General features: G+C 38.3%; 1 protein-coding gene across 5 annotated transcripts in view; it reads right to left on the bottom strand.

Annotated features, from left to right (window-relative positions):
• Positions 1-14,399, bottom strand: part of TASP1 (taspase 1) — an 81,964-nt gene that overhangs the window by 8,886 nt on the left and 58,679 nt on the right. For 4 of the 5 annotated variants that reach the window (XM_017745335.1, XM_008642004.2, XM_017745337.1 and 1 more), the window contains 2 exons: positions 6,378-6,488; positions 2,723-2,796 (listed from right to left, as the gene is read on the bottom strand). In XM_017745335.1, the coding sequence (XP_017600824.1) occupies positions 2,723-2,796; positions 6,378-6,488 (185 nt within the window). Of the gene's footprint in view, positions 1-2,722; positions 2,797-6,377; positions 6,489-8,488; positions 14,321-14,399 lie in introns of those variants that run through there. The other variant, XR_001865557.1, reaches the window with a different exon arrangement.

The raw sequence follows: 14,399 nt of genomic DNA, 5'->3' as shown, positions 1-14,399 counted from the left end.
CCAAAAACTTTAATCCAACAGGAAATGGTGTCTATTCCAGGCAGCTGGTTTAAAAAAAAAAAAAAAAAAAAAAAAAAAAGACTGGACACCTTTCCAGAATGTATGCTTCAAATCAAACCACTATTACTGCACAGCTCTTTCAGGCTCAGCCATCTGGTGCTGGTGAGCTAACATTCAGGCAGTTTGATCTGGAGGTGAGCGGCCAGCTGCAGAACCCAGTCTTCCCTAAACTGGGAGCAAACAAACCCCTGGTGCAAGGGGTCAGTACTTGGAGAGCTAACACTGCTAAAAGCCAGAAGCACCCGCAGGTCAGGGTGTACGTACCACTTCAAGCCAATGATTCCACTTTCCTGTCCCACTGTTCTTTTAAGAAGTTAACTGGTTGTCTCCATGTCTTGAGCACACCAGTGTCTGCAGGTGAGCTGCATCTGCCTTGTGTGCTTGCCTTGTAAGAAAGGCATCCTGTACCTCCACAGTTTCCATCTGGGGTTCAGAACCACCATTTGCTAGGTCCTGTTATGAACTGCATTAACCCCCCATGCCCTAAGAACCACACTAAGACTGTAAAGCAGGTTCCTCTTTTCCTTACTATGTACCCCTTTATATGATTCTAATATTAGTCTAGTTCATAACAGTAGACACTTAAAAACCTTCTAGCTTAAGTCTTGCTTTTTATTTTTTTCATCTTCATTAAATTGTTGATTAAATTGAACCAGTCCAAAATCAGCCACTGTGACAACCCCTCAAAAAACAAAAAAACAAAACTCAAGTCCTAGACCGATGAAAGAAATAAAACCTGAAGGTCTTTACCACCCTAGAAAAACAGGAAAGCAAATGTTTCCTTACAAGCTGCTGCCTAATAATTTTGCTATGGTACCCATAAACAAGTGATATTTTATACTTTTATGAACTCTTATCCCATTATTCTTTCATGGCAAGCACTCAAAATTAACTGTAGCAAAACAGTCACTCTGTTAAAGAACAGAGTTTTTTTTTTTTTCACTTGCAATACATTGTGCTCTATTTCAAGCCCAGTTTTCCATCTATAACTTAGTCCTAGTTGTAGCAGAACAAAATTCCAGCTTTTATGGCAGAAGACTTTTTTTGATCAATAGAAGTCAGCAGCAAAAGCGTTTGTGGTTTTTCTCTGGAAAGCATTTGTGGCCACAGACTCAAAGAAGGAAGAAAGGGAGGGGGATTAACTCTTCAGTGAAGGTCAAAAACATAATTTAAAAGTGAACCAAGAAGAGCAGCTGTGTCTGTCAGCACAATCAGGATTACCAGCTGGAGAATTTACCAGCAGTATGAAAACAATGCACACCAGATGTCAAATGTTGCAACTGTGAGTAGGAAAGCAACTCTGGGCATGGCACTGTCATGTTAATACACATTACCAGACAGATTTCATATTTAGCATTTATTTATTAATTAGACACTACCAGGAAGAAACAAAACTTGAGCTTTGCAGTGTAAGTCAGAGGCAGGTGTGCACACTGGAAACATTTAACATCCTTTATTCTCAGTTATTCTTTCACTGCAGACACAAGACAACAATTTAAAAGCTAACTAGCAAGTACTAGAACATCTGTAGCTGAACTTGCTTTAGTTTCGCTCATTTCAATCTGAGCTTTTAACTTCAGTTTGGACTTTTCTCAACAAAATCTGAAATAAATATTAAGAAAAGAAGCAAAACCACACTCTCTTCCATGGATAGTTATCTGGAAAGAATTGTACCTAAGTTATGCAAAAGCAAGCAAATCCTTCACTTGTATCTCTACCAGCACTTCCTTCATCAACTGCTTGTTATCTTTCTTGTCTTTCTGGGGCGTTCTTGTCTTTTTTTCCTGCACATTTTATGCCTTGAGGATGAACTCATCCATTTCCAGTGCTTGAAACAGAGTGTTACACCAGTTTTGCTATGTAAAATATCTGATGATGACTTTCTTCTTTTATACCTTGGTATATTCTTTTATTACCACCTTGGTCACATCCCCCTTTGCATTAATGCCTACAGAAATTATGACTGGCTCTGCTTGCAGCTTCTCCCATGTTCATCCCTGTTCTCCAAACATCTCTCCTAAATGCTCTAGTTGCTATGTAACAGTACCCTCCTTTTTCTCCCTTCCATGCTCTTTTCCTAAGAATGGATGGCTCATCCACTTGGTTAATCCCTACTCCTTGATCATGATGTGACAGAATTTTCCAGTTTTCACTGCTAAATTCAATTTTAACATAATACTTCTCTCATTAAAAATAAATTATAAGGCCCCAAAAAACTGAAAATATGGATGGCAATATTGGAATTATTTATCAGAGAGGCTATTCTAGGAACTTGTTTGAAGTTTGTTTTGTATCTTCCTTGATGGTGCAATTGCTTTAGCTGAAGGAAGACATGCCCACAGAAAAACATGGTACCAGCATAGCTGAATCAAGATGGATAAAGTTATTCAAATACAATTACTGTCAGCGGAAGGAATGGACATGTTCGTGGCACCTTATCCTGACATGAATCATATGTTAGGATAGGGTTGTTAACTGCTGCAATTAAAAAAATAAATTAGAAATGCCTAATCAATTGACACATTTAACTGCTTGGGCACCCATTACTTCTTCTATTCTCTTAAAGATAGAAATTTCTTACACATTTCATTATCATTAATACAAATTCTCCTTAGCTTCTGCACTCATTTTACTGTATTACAGCCTATTTCTCATGGCTTACCTTAGCTTTGCCATCCTGTGCAGACATATATCCAACACACATGCTCTCTGTTGTATGGCTCCACAGAAATTCCACTATAAAAGAAAACGCAAGAAGTTACAAAGAGGCCTAGGTTTAAAATACAAGATGTAATTTAACAAGACTAGTATCTTGAGGAACAAACATAGCAAGGTTAAAAAACAACAAACAAAAACTACTTACCAGAGTAATTAAGTCTCAAAAGAAACAGCTATCAAACAAACAAGATTTTCCTGACTATTCTCAGTCACACACTGCAGAACTAATACTCAGAATGAGAGTGTTACTTCAATGATATGGAGCCTCCAAGATGAGAAATACATCAGCTGCAACTGCAGTTAAAAGACTGGACCAATCTCTAAAGCAGTGGCCTGTTCCACCCATGAAGTAAAAGCTGATAGAAAGTGTGCTTGTCTGCCTTGAGCCCAGACAAAAGCACCCTACAACAAGCATTTTTTTTCCACAGAACTGAGCATACATATATAAATAGTATATAATTATCATTAGGTAAAGGGGGATTTGCAGCTTAGCTGCCCAAGCAGGATACAGGAAAACATGCACATATAGTCAAATCTGCAATATGGGAATTGAAGATATAGAGCAGGCAGGAAAGACATCTGGTAAAAGCAAAATTATCCTGCAGAAAAAGCAGGAGAGGTGTCTGATGGAATCAGAGTAACATGCACAATAAGAAAGATAGATTTCTGGGAAAATTTGAGCAAGTCCTGGATTCAAAAGTATGCTGAATTACAACAGCAGATGCAAACACCCCCTGTCTTTGTGGAGAGTGTAAGGAGCACCAAAGGTAAGAGAGGAAAGACAGATGGAGAAGAAATCCCTATCAAAGCAGTCTCAGGTCTGATTACCTGGACTTCCAGCACCAGGTATACAGCATCAGCTCTCTGGTCCTGCACTCACCACTAATTTAAGATGTCAGTGTTAAAGACCAACTGTCGTGCTTGCAGTGATAATGATTAAGAAAACTAATAGCTGCTCACATGTATTGTTAATGCCTGTTAATCCAGTATGGTGCTGTCCCTGAAGTCTTAAAAGTGTCCTGATTTATGAGTTGTTTAACAGCCTGTTCCAGTGATCTTTAATTGCCTGATACATATGCAGGTATCTTTATGCACACAAACACATTCCTACTCAGCTGCAACCCAAAATTCAGACAAAGAGCACATTATTCAGATGTTCAGCTCTCTGTCAGTGGAGCTTTATAAACTGCCACACTGTTTTCTTCCTGCTCTCTGTCATGGCCATTTTTCTTTGTGTTCATAAAGTCCATAATTTGGGAGGAGGGAAAGAAAAAGAACAGCTGATCAGAATTCAAGGCATTTCACAGAATTCTGTAAAAGGTTTAAAAAAATGCACTGAAGCACAAATTCTTCCTCTGGATTATGGAAGGTGTCTTACATGAATTACATGAGATGCCATGAAAAGATATTTCCACATTATTTCTTTTGAGAGTGACTTTCACATACTGCAAAAAAGCATCACTAGATGGGTTTAAAACTTTTACTCATTCCTATTCCTCACGTTCCTTTAACGTGGCTGATGAAGGTCACAGCACGCTGAGCACACTGATCCTTTGAACCACTTCTCCTTGCATAGCAATTAAACCAGAGCAGGAGATCAAAGGTTAGATGATCCCAGCAAGACTTGAAGATTCTGACAGATATGCAGATATCATCACAAAAGAAAAATGAACTTCACTGAGGTGTGTGCTCTGCTGCCGCATAACAGATTCATGACTGATACCACCAAAGGTGAGTCAAAAGCTTTCAGAGAGTGAAACATATCCAGCACAATCAATGTGTGTTTGATGGGGCCAGCCTCCCCTTGGCACCCCAAAGGCTCCACTGTCAGTGAAAGCATTTTTTTTTGAGACAAATTTAATCCCACCTTTTAATTTTGAGAAGTTGGGAAACAGTTCAGGTCAAATACCCTCAAAATATAATATCTCTGCCTTTGATAACTACCAAAAGTAGCCTGTACTAGCACGATCCTTGGTTACTGTTAGCCATTACAAGTAGTGGAACTACAATGAAAATTCAAAATTACATGTGAAGATGTAATGATTACATCTTCAGATACATATATTTTCAACCATTTAGCAAGCCACTTCCTTGCCATTTGTTTCAATATTAAAAAGAAATAAATAAAGATGATCCCTGTAACAAAGACATGAGAGTTTCTTATTCTATACATGAAGTTTTTCACTATTTACCAACTTATTTTCAGTCCAAACAACACAAATACTACATATGTTAAATTATATATTATCTCAGCATACATTATAAGGCAGGAAATTTCCATGGTACAGAAAAAGTACTGCGCTACAGTTAATCTCAATGTTATTTCAGTGGAAAGAAAACCAAAAATCAACAGACAAATATTCTTTACTTATGATGTATAAGGGGATTTTAGAAATTAACTTTTGAGGAAAAAATGCCAAACCTTCATTAACAGAATATGTTCTCTTACATGAATGACAAACATTAAATGAATAGAAAAAAATCCTCTCACTCCCAAACCTCAGGAATTGAAGGTTAGGTTTATCTTGTTCTTATTTAATCAGACTTGTATTTTGCATTTTCTTAACTCTTTTTTTAATGATAGAATTTATGTTGTAGGATGCTGTTGCACTAGATAATGTCACACTTTAATTCTGGTAACATAACCCCAGCCTATATTAGACAGGTCAATGTGACCCAATAAATAAGCACATAGCTCCACATCTGAGGAGCACCACAGGAAAGGAGATGGCACAAGTATCATCCTGAAGTAATTCATATGCCCCTAATCCCAAATTCCTTCCTTTAAAGAGGCTTTACTGTCTCAGGGTTGTATTTCCACCCTGTTCTGCTCATAGCCTAGAGCCTTCCGTTTCCATCTGTTTCTCCCACACAAACCACTTGACAGTTTTCCATAACACATTTTTCTGCCATAAAGCAGCAAGATAGGGATTGTGTTTCCAGGACAGAAACAGGGCTGAAGGGATGTAAAGCCCTTTTGGAACCAGCCAGCTACTGGTGGAGGCAAAGTCCAGGCTCCTGCTGATTTCAGTATAAGCAGCAGAAAGTCCTGTTTGGTGCAAATGCAAATAGTAACTGCGGCTTATCTAAGCCCATTTTCCTGGCCATTACCAAGAATAAACAACCATAAACAACTTCCCTTACAAATTTTAAGTGTATCCTCCAAATTCACACACTTTCTTCTGCAAAACGGAGGAATAAAGAACTTTTTAGAAAGCATTTTTCACATATAAGCTACTGAGAAGCAGTAAACAGCTACATGCATTACCCCCAGCTAAAAATGCAATTTTTCCTATGAGGAACACATCCTGCCTCGCCTCAAGCAACTATTATATCTATGCCTTAGACTGAGAAGGATCCCACACAACCCTCTGAATGACAATTCTGCTCAGAAATAATGAGTCAGACAGAATGCTCTTTTCCAGAGTTTTATTAGTATTAGCCTTGTTTGTTCCCTATTTCGCTTTCTAGATTTTTATTATTTCAATTTCAATTCTTTTTGTTCTCTCTGTGCCTTTCAAACATGCACAGAGATTTTATTTCACCTGCCACTTTGAGTTGGCACCCAGCTGAAGTAAAAATGAATAACAATTTCTTACCTAGTAAAGTTGGCTTTTCCTGTGAGGATTCAGGCTCTGCTGAACACCTGCAAGAGCGGAGAACTATCACACCTCCAAGTACACCATCTTCATTGGCTAGGAAAGGTGAACCTGGGCAAAATCGTTGGGGAGAATTATTTGCAATAGGAAGAGCTTCTTGGGCATTTTTTTTAATTTGACTTTCTGCCTTCCCCCTTTAATCTCATCACTAAGGGTAGAAAAGAGTGACAGGTCAAAAAGTGCTTTTACAAAAGCCTCAGTTCTATTTTTCCTAAGTGTTTCAAAAGAATAATCTTCTACAATGTTAATCTACTAACCCACCAGTAATCAAAAAAATGAAGAGCTACATGGAAAAAAACAAACATATTAAAAATTACATTTGTGAGTGCAAACCTACTTGTTCATGGATCGAGGAAAACATAATAATGAAAAACAGAGTGTCAAGCTGAAAAAAAAATTGCGACTCAGTATTTGGTTCTTTCTGTTCTATAATTAATATAAAGACATATCTAAGAAAAATCAAGCAAATTTGGGTCATTTTTACAGTTTATTAATTTTTTCCAATTTAAAGCCCTTTGTACAGAGATACCATCAAACTGCTATAGTCTGCCTTGCTTGAAAAGTTTGGTGAATACTAGCAGAAAAGCCTAAGCACATCCTACTTTTTACAGTAGCTTTTCTGATGTTAATTTAAGACATAGGATATAAAAGTCTTCTATCAGAAGCTGGAAAAGCTTTAAAGTTAGCTGAACCAAGCCTAAGTATTCTTTCTCTGGTTTGCAATTTCAATTAAGATTCCTATAGCTTTAAATGTGGAAACAATGGTATAATTTACATACAATTAAAAATGTCGTGAACCACAAAATTAATCAAGTTCTTGCACTTAGGCCCACAGACATCCTAGTTACAAATCTGCATTATACTGTCATTTAAAATTGAACACACAATTGCAACAGCCATTTCATGTCATTCTCTTCAATTCTTTCTTTTAAATAAATTAGTGTACAGACACTAATTTGCCAGCCACAAGAAGTTTAGAGCAGATCTATTCATCGGACTCCTTTAACTTGCCCACAGCTATTTGTATGATTAAAGTTACTCCTTTAATGCAAATAACAACAAAACAGCCCAATAAAATCCAACTTCAAGCTTTACCATAAGGAAAACTAAAAGCTTTACTGTGTTTTCTCTAAACATTAGAGCAACCACCTTCGAAAGTAATACAAGGTGGCCACTGCAATAGAAGCCCACGTTGCAGGAAGATAATAAAAGCAGTATGCTTAATAAACAGTAATATCTTATTTGATCTAACGCAAACAGATACTATCTTTAAAGTGCCACTTTGTAAAAGAACTATTACCACTTACAGTTACACCTCCTGTATTACTCACTGACTGCGACCAAATCCCTGTGAAACAAGAATCCAGCCCATGATAAGGCAATCGATAACAAAGCAGGAAAATATGTTTGGTTAAAATAGAAACACAAGCCTTGGAAAGTTGTGAAGAGTTTTACCCCCCAAGTCAAAATCAGGCACTTCAAAGACAATGTCTTTACCTGAACTTGGTCTGCAGACCTAATCTTACACTAAACTGCACAAATGATTTAGGCTCTAAGCCATTCTGTGGCGAAAAGTCAGAAAAAGTTCAGGTTTTTTTTTTAATAAGCAGTCTCTCCTTCCCTTTCAAGGGCTGTGAAAAGATTCTTCCAAGGTTCTAGTGAAAAATATTAATTTACTCTTTAATTAGAACGGTTAAAAAGTTTTACTTCGGCAGAACACAGCCAGCAAACAGTATTCACAGCAGACAGTATATTCAAGCACACAGTAAAACACTAGGATTGTAGGAATGCACATAATACCAGACACGAACTACTGATTATAGAGTTGGTGCTACTGAAGCCTTGCTCTAGAAATGCTGCCATTAGTTTAATCACTTTTTTCAGGAGTTTTGTTTCTCCCACACTCTGCAAAAAATAAATGAAAGAGAAGTCTGTAAATAAGCTAAATATGTATTTCTTCATTTTCCCAGTATTTTTGTCAACTACACCATCATGACTGATCAAATTTTCAGTGATCCGAGTAACTTGTATAGGGTCTTTTAAAATCTTACAAGGCTTAGTGTGGCGGTGCAAGTGGCCGCAGCCACCCTGACCCCAGAGGGAACCCCGGAATACAGAGCTCGGGGGGCACCAACGCGTAGAGACTGCCTCGCGGTGAGGGTGAGATCCCATCACCCCTTGATTCGGTGATTTGCCTATTCTAGCCTGGTTGGTTCTTGTTCTCCCCGCCCTGTTTTATGTATAAGTTTGTAAATATTCATTTCCCTTAGTTAAATATGTATCAGTTCTAGAAGTTTCTCTGTTACTCGGTACCGCATTGGCTACCCCCTGTAACCCCTCCTCTGAGCTATCCCCATTGGTTACCTCGTTGTCAATCCCGCTTCCTTGGCCCTACCCTATTGGCTGAATCCCTTATTCCCGCCTTTCCTGCCCCGACTGTGAGATCCCTGGACCCTCTCCAAAATTTGCTCTTCGTCCCTGGAATTTTCACCGCAATAAACCTGCTCATGGAACCCATATGAAGAGTCACTCCTTCCTTCTTTGCTTCTGCCTGCGTGCCCCCGCAGCTCAGCTCAGGATAAGCTCCTTCGGGCGAGGAGCTCACCCTCCCCTCCTTTTCGTGTGGCGAGCTGCGGGTTTAGAGGGTGCAGCCAGACCTTTGGGCTTCTTGTTTTCTGGCTTAGCGCGCCCTCAGCTTAGCAGTGTATTTCTTTCCATGTGGAAAGTCTGCAGCAAAACACGTAATGTGGTGGCTAACACTGTATTTTTATCAAAATTCTTCATTTTTGCAGGGATTTCTTTGCAAGAATGAAATACTCATCTTCAGTGAAACACAGAATGAGAAAAGCAACTGCTCAAAGCAAGTGTTTTGTGACACATATTTTGAAAGAGGGTTTAAATAAGTAATTTAAAACTTGAGCTTCAAGCACATAAGACGAAATCTTCAGCTTACAGCTTCACCAAAAAAGATGCTCCACCTCTACATGAACAACTGAGAGCCCCAGTTCTGTCAGCATAAACAGCATTTATTTATTGACATTAAACATGGTGTCCATTACATTGCCCTAAATATGCACAGTATTTTTTCTAAACAAATTACTTCCTTCAACAAATATGCACCATGGAAGCTTTACTGCAAGTCCACAAAACTCAAAAGGCTTTGAAGACCACTCAAAAGCTGGAAAACTGACTATTAATTCAGCCTTTGCTTGAGTACACTGCCACCCTACTGCAACTAGAAAACTCCAGAAGAGGATTAACTTAATAGCACTACACCTGATAAAAGCATGATAAAAGTCTTAACTTCAGCACTCATAAAACACAATAGATGGGCAAGACTGACTTCTTTAAGAATGATGCAGGTTGGGCCCTTGGAGTAAGAAGATGTTGGTTATGTCACGTGAAACCAGGTTACACTGCACCAACTTTGTAACAGTACTACTGGTGTGAGAGAGAGATTAATAAAATTACTTAAAGTGACTTGTAGCAGGTAATTTGAATGGAGTATTGAACCAAATATCTTAGAAGTTTGTGTTATGCAAACAAAGCAAAGATGATAGGAGACATTATCTCTCCTACAGTCAAAAACAGAGCCTTGCTTGCCCTTTTGATCTTCTACACCATTTCATCATCACCTGCAGAATGAGCATTACTCTTGGAATGGTGGGAGAAGTCTGAAAAAAGAACATACCCCTTGTTTTCATCTCCAAACACAAGCAGCAGATGAAGACACAAACACAGTCACTGGCACAACCCCACAACGGTACAGGATCTTCCCACCCACACCACTTCCAAGGGCCACCCTGCTTCCCCATTTCTGCTGAAGGCTGCCATTCCCAGAGACATCAGAAGCAAATTGTGTGACTACACCCTCACCCATCCTGAATGCCTTCAGCAGCAAGTTCAGCTAAATCATTTCAGTGCAAAATCAGCAACAATAGAGTGTGTGTCTCCAATTCACTGCCTAAGGTATGGGGAATCAAACTCTAAAAAGTGTCAGTAAAAACCAGTTGCCTACAATAATATTAAAGTATTCCATGTTACAGTAAATTCAGGCTGTTTCTCTGCTCTTAAAAATTAGACTCTAAGCCAAATTAAATACATGCTGATCAGCTTGTTGTTTAAAAGTTACTTATTTTCCAATTAAAGGAATTTTTCAAAAAATGTTACAAGAGTGATTCAAACATAATACGTTTTTTAAACAAAGATCTTTCTAGATATGCAGAGTTACTGATGATGATTACAATTACGTTAAAGAGTGCATTTTAACACAGCAATACAGTGCAAATGAGTAGGTCTACAGTACACAAAATTCCAGACAGTCAAATGCTATCTGTCCATCATTAAATCTGTAAAAATAATGGTACAAAACCAGTATTATATTTTATTTCTAAAGAGAATCCCTGTACCATACACAGGAATTAATCTGAGTGTTCTCAAAACACTGTGAATTCAAAGGTTAGGAGCATATTTCACTCATTTAGTTCTAAAACTCATTTTGTTACAGCCAACCCATTGAGAAAAAGAAATAACAGTGCAGACTTCTGTAAAAAATAACAATGTAAGTAATGACTTTTTTATATATACATTACATTTAACTAGTATTTCAAGAGAAAGAGAAAAGGTGGAACTGAAATACTGCCATGCATATTAAAGGCAGAACGTTTCTCACTAGAAGGAAAAAGTTATTTGGCTCCCACCTCCTACACCATTTTTGCTCTCTGTACTCTTCAGAAAGATAGATTTTCCCATACAAATTCAAAATTTAGTTAAAATAAAACCAAAATATGCCTACTAGCCAAAAATACTGTTTTCCACTGCAATAAAATAGAATTGCTAGATAAATCTTTGATCTAATAGCTTGCTAATGACAAAATTACAAAACCTTGGGCTTTAAATATCATTTTAAGTCTCATGAAGCTCTGTCTTCCTTTCCCAGTTACACTGGCATACCACTGAGGAATGCGGCATGAAAAATCCAAAGCAGAACTTCAACTGCAGCATTAACTAATAATGTTAGCACTGGCTGGCCACACCAGAGAGAAGAGGTAGGAAAAAAATGAAACAAACCCCATATTTCATTAGTTTTGGTCTAATCCTCACCTTCCCCAGTCACAAAACTGCATTTTACAAAACACGTTTCTCTCTTTCAAAGCTCAACTATTCTGTTATTGCTATGTGACATACAGAAAGCATTATCACATTTTTATTTGTGTATTTTATTTGTGTATGTTATTAATCTGTAGCAATGGTCTCTCAAAAGCAAGCAAACAGGTCTTCACGGCAACTCCACATTCACTGATCCCATTCAGTTCTGCAAGAGCAGCCAGAACTGAACACCACGACCCAGGTTCAGCCACTGATCAGGGACAGAACTTAAGAGATTTCACAAGTGTTAAGGCAAATAACGGCCTCAACATTCAGCCTTGCTCTGGAGAAGCTACAGCTACAAGGGAAGAACACTTTTTCTTCAACATCTCTTTTGAATTAAAGCTCTCCCATGATGAGGATTGCTTCCTCCAGATCACGGGATTGATATGAGTTGTTCACTTCTGATCCTGTGCCTTTTTTCCCCATTTGTAGTTACTGCACAGAACCATTCTAGCACAGATTCAACACTAAGCTGTAAGAGAAGTGTTTTATTTGCACTTACCCAGCTGAAGAATGAACCAGCTGTTCATCAGATGTTTTACACTCATACTCTTCCTCAGCAGAGAAACCATTACCAGCTTCATTGTTTACATCAGCTTTCAAAGGCTTAAAACTCTGGTCTAAACACTGACCGTGGTGTGGTGTAACCAATTAAGTGCTTCAGCATCCCCCAGTTTTAACAGAGGGCAGCAAAACAGTTCTGAACCTTCTTGTGCATCGTGTGAGTGAAATTCTGACTTTTTCAGGTCAACAGTCTATAGATCACCTCAGCCACTGGACTGTCAGCTTGTGTACAGAACGTGTGAAAGTGAAGCTGTTTGCCACTGCTTCTGCTATGTATCCCACTAAACTCCAAGGTAACAATTGAAATAAACATTAGAGGAATATAATAAGCACTAAATGAAGCCTGCTTTTAATTTCATGCACCATTATTTGCTGAACGTTTAAGCACAAGCTGTCTCAAATCAGAGGTCTTTGTATTTCATGATACATTAAGTTACAACATCTATATTGAATTTTTAAAGAAGCTGCAAGGGAAAACACATGCACTTTAAAACATTACAGGGAAGATTCTAAGAAATTAAATAACTGAGGTATTACCACAGACCAATAAAATCCCAATGCTTTTGACATGGAGAAGCATAGGGAGGACCTAGACAAATCCTTGTGGAACATCACCATGTTGTGTTTATGAAACTTCAGGATCACTTCACTCTCTTCTGAAATCTTTTCCTCTGTGTCATGGAGAAGCATAATAATGCTTCCATAGTTTGTTTCCTCTGCTAGAAAATCACAAAGGATACACCAAAGCTCAAAGTGATGCAGCACAGAAGGAAACTATAATGTACTATAAAGTAACTATAACACTGTGCAATGCCAATCACAGTCTTGTTACTGTTAAAGTATGAGGCTTTTTCCTCCCCAACAAGCATAACTAATTATCAGGAAATTCATATTCTATGATTCCTAGCTGTCCAAACTCCTGCTCAGAAGAAAGGATTTTGACACGAAATTTCTAGAAGAGAAAGTGTCAGCATTATCCTCCTGGTATTACCTTTCTGCAGACTTCGCTCAACTGAAGCACAGTTTAAAAATACAAGAATAGAGAAACATATTTCCACTAAGGAAAGAACAAATATCAGATTCCAACTATGTCTTTCAGCTCATTATTTTCTAATACTTCATAAGAAGTTTTAAAGTACCATTGCTAACATTGCCATTGTTAAATGCCCAGATTTCCCGCCAGTGAGATGACACAAATATTTACTCTAAGTCGACATTCCACCAATTTGGCTGCATTTGAAAGGAATGATGAGTAACAAAATCCTCTGTTCTTCTGTTTGGAAGGTATTTGTGTTTACAGAACACCATTCTTCAATGGTGAACCAAGCCTTTCATGCTCTTTGACTAAAGATATGGATCCCATTCCATTTACAAAAGTCTAAATTTAATTTCTCTCACCTCTGATTCAACCATCAGTTGTGCATTCTCCACAGTAAGCTGGCTCTGAGAAAGGATGAGAGAAGCACATCTGACATGAGTTTGCTCATCACCTGCTGTTTAAACAGCACTCACTGTCTAAGCCAGGCATTCCCTAGCTGGAAGGATTCCCAGAGCTCTGCAGAGACTCGGAGAGTCCTGTAAACAGGAAGCACCAATCTGATGGCAACTCCCAAAATCAGCTGTTCATTCCCCTGATACAAGTAACACACATTTTGACTTCTGATAAAACGTTCTAGCTCAGCTTTGTTAAAGGCTGGGGTTTTTTCAGCCTTGGTCCAGTATAATTCTGTTGACAGTTTGACAAGACCACAAAACAGGGCTCTAAGGAAGGCAAGGGAAGCATCCATGCCATCAGCAAGGAGTCTACTAGCCCATTTTATCCTGTTGTTTCACAGTAAGAAAGCCTGCACCGTACCACACCCTGTGCTATCAACTAGCACATCACCTATGAAAAGTCACAGCAAAAAAACCCTATTTAGTATAACCCTGCTGTTTTAAGTGTAACGCACATTTTTAACTGTTGCACTGCATTTGCCACATATAACTTTGCATTCCATCTGCAGAATTGCAAAGATTTCCAAAATTTCTCTACCAGCTACAAACTCAATACTACATCACGTGTAACCAGCAAGATGTATCTGTATTGTGATGTTTTCCTTGATCAGTCTTCATTCACAGGACAGCTGAGCACAAACTAGATTTTATGTCTTCTAATCCAAGCACTTCACCTACACAAAAAACAAAGATGGCTGTGTCTTTTTTTCCCACATCAGCACTGCCCAGATAGATGACTGAGCAGATAGTACA

This window comes from Corvus brachyrhynchos, unplaced genomic scaffold (genome assembly GCF_000691975.1).
Source record: "Corvus brachyrhynchos isolate BGI_N302 unplaced genomic scaffold, ASM69197v1 scaffold69, whole genome shotgun sequence".
NCBI classification, from domain to species: Eukaryota; Metazoa; Chordata; class Aves; order Passeriformes; family Corvidae; genus Corvus; species Corvus brachyrhynchos.
This window is presented reverse-complemented; position numbering and strand designations above follow the sequence as displayed.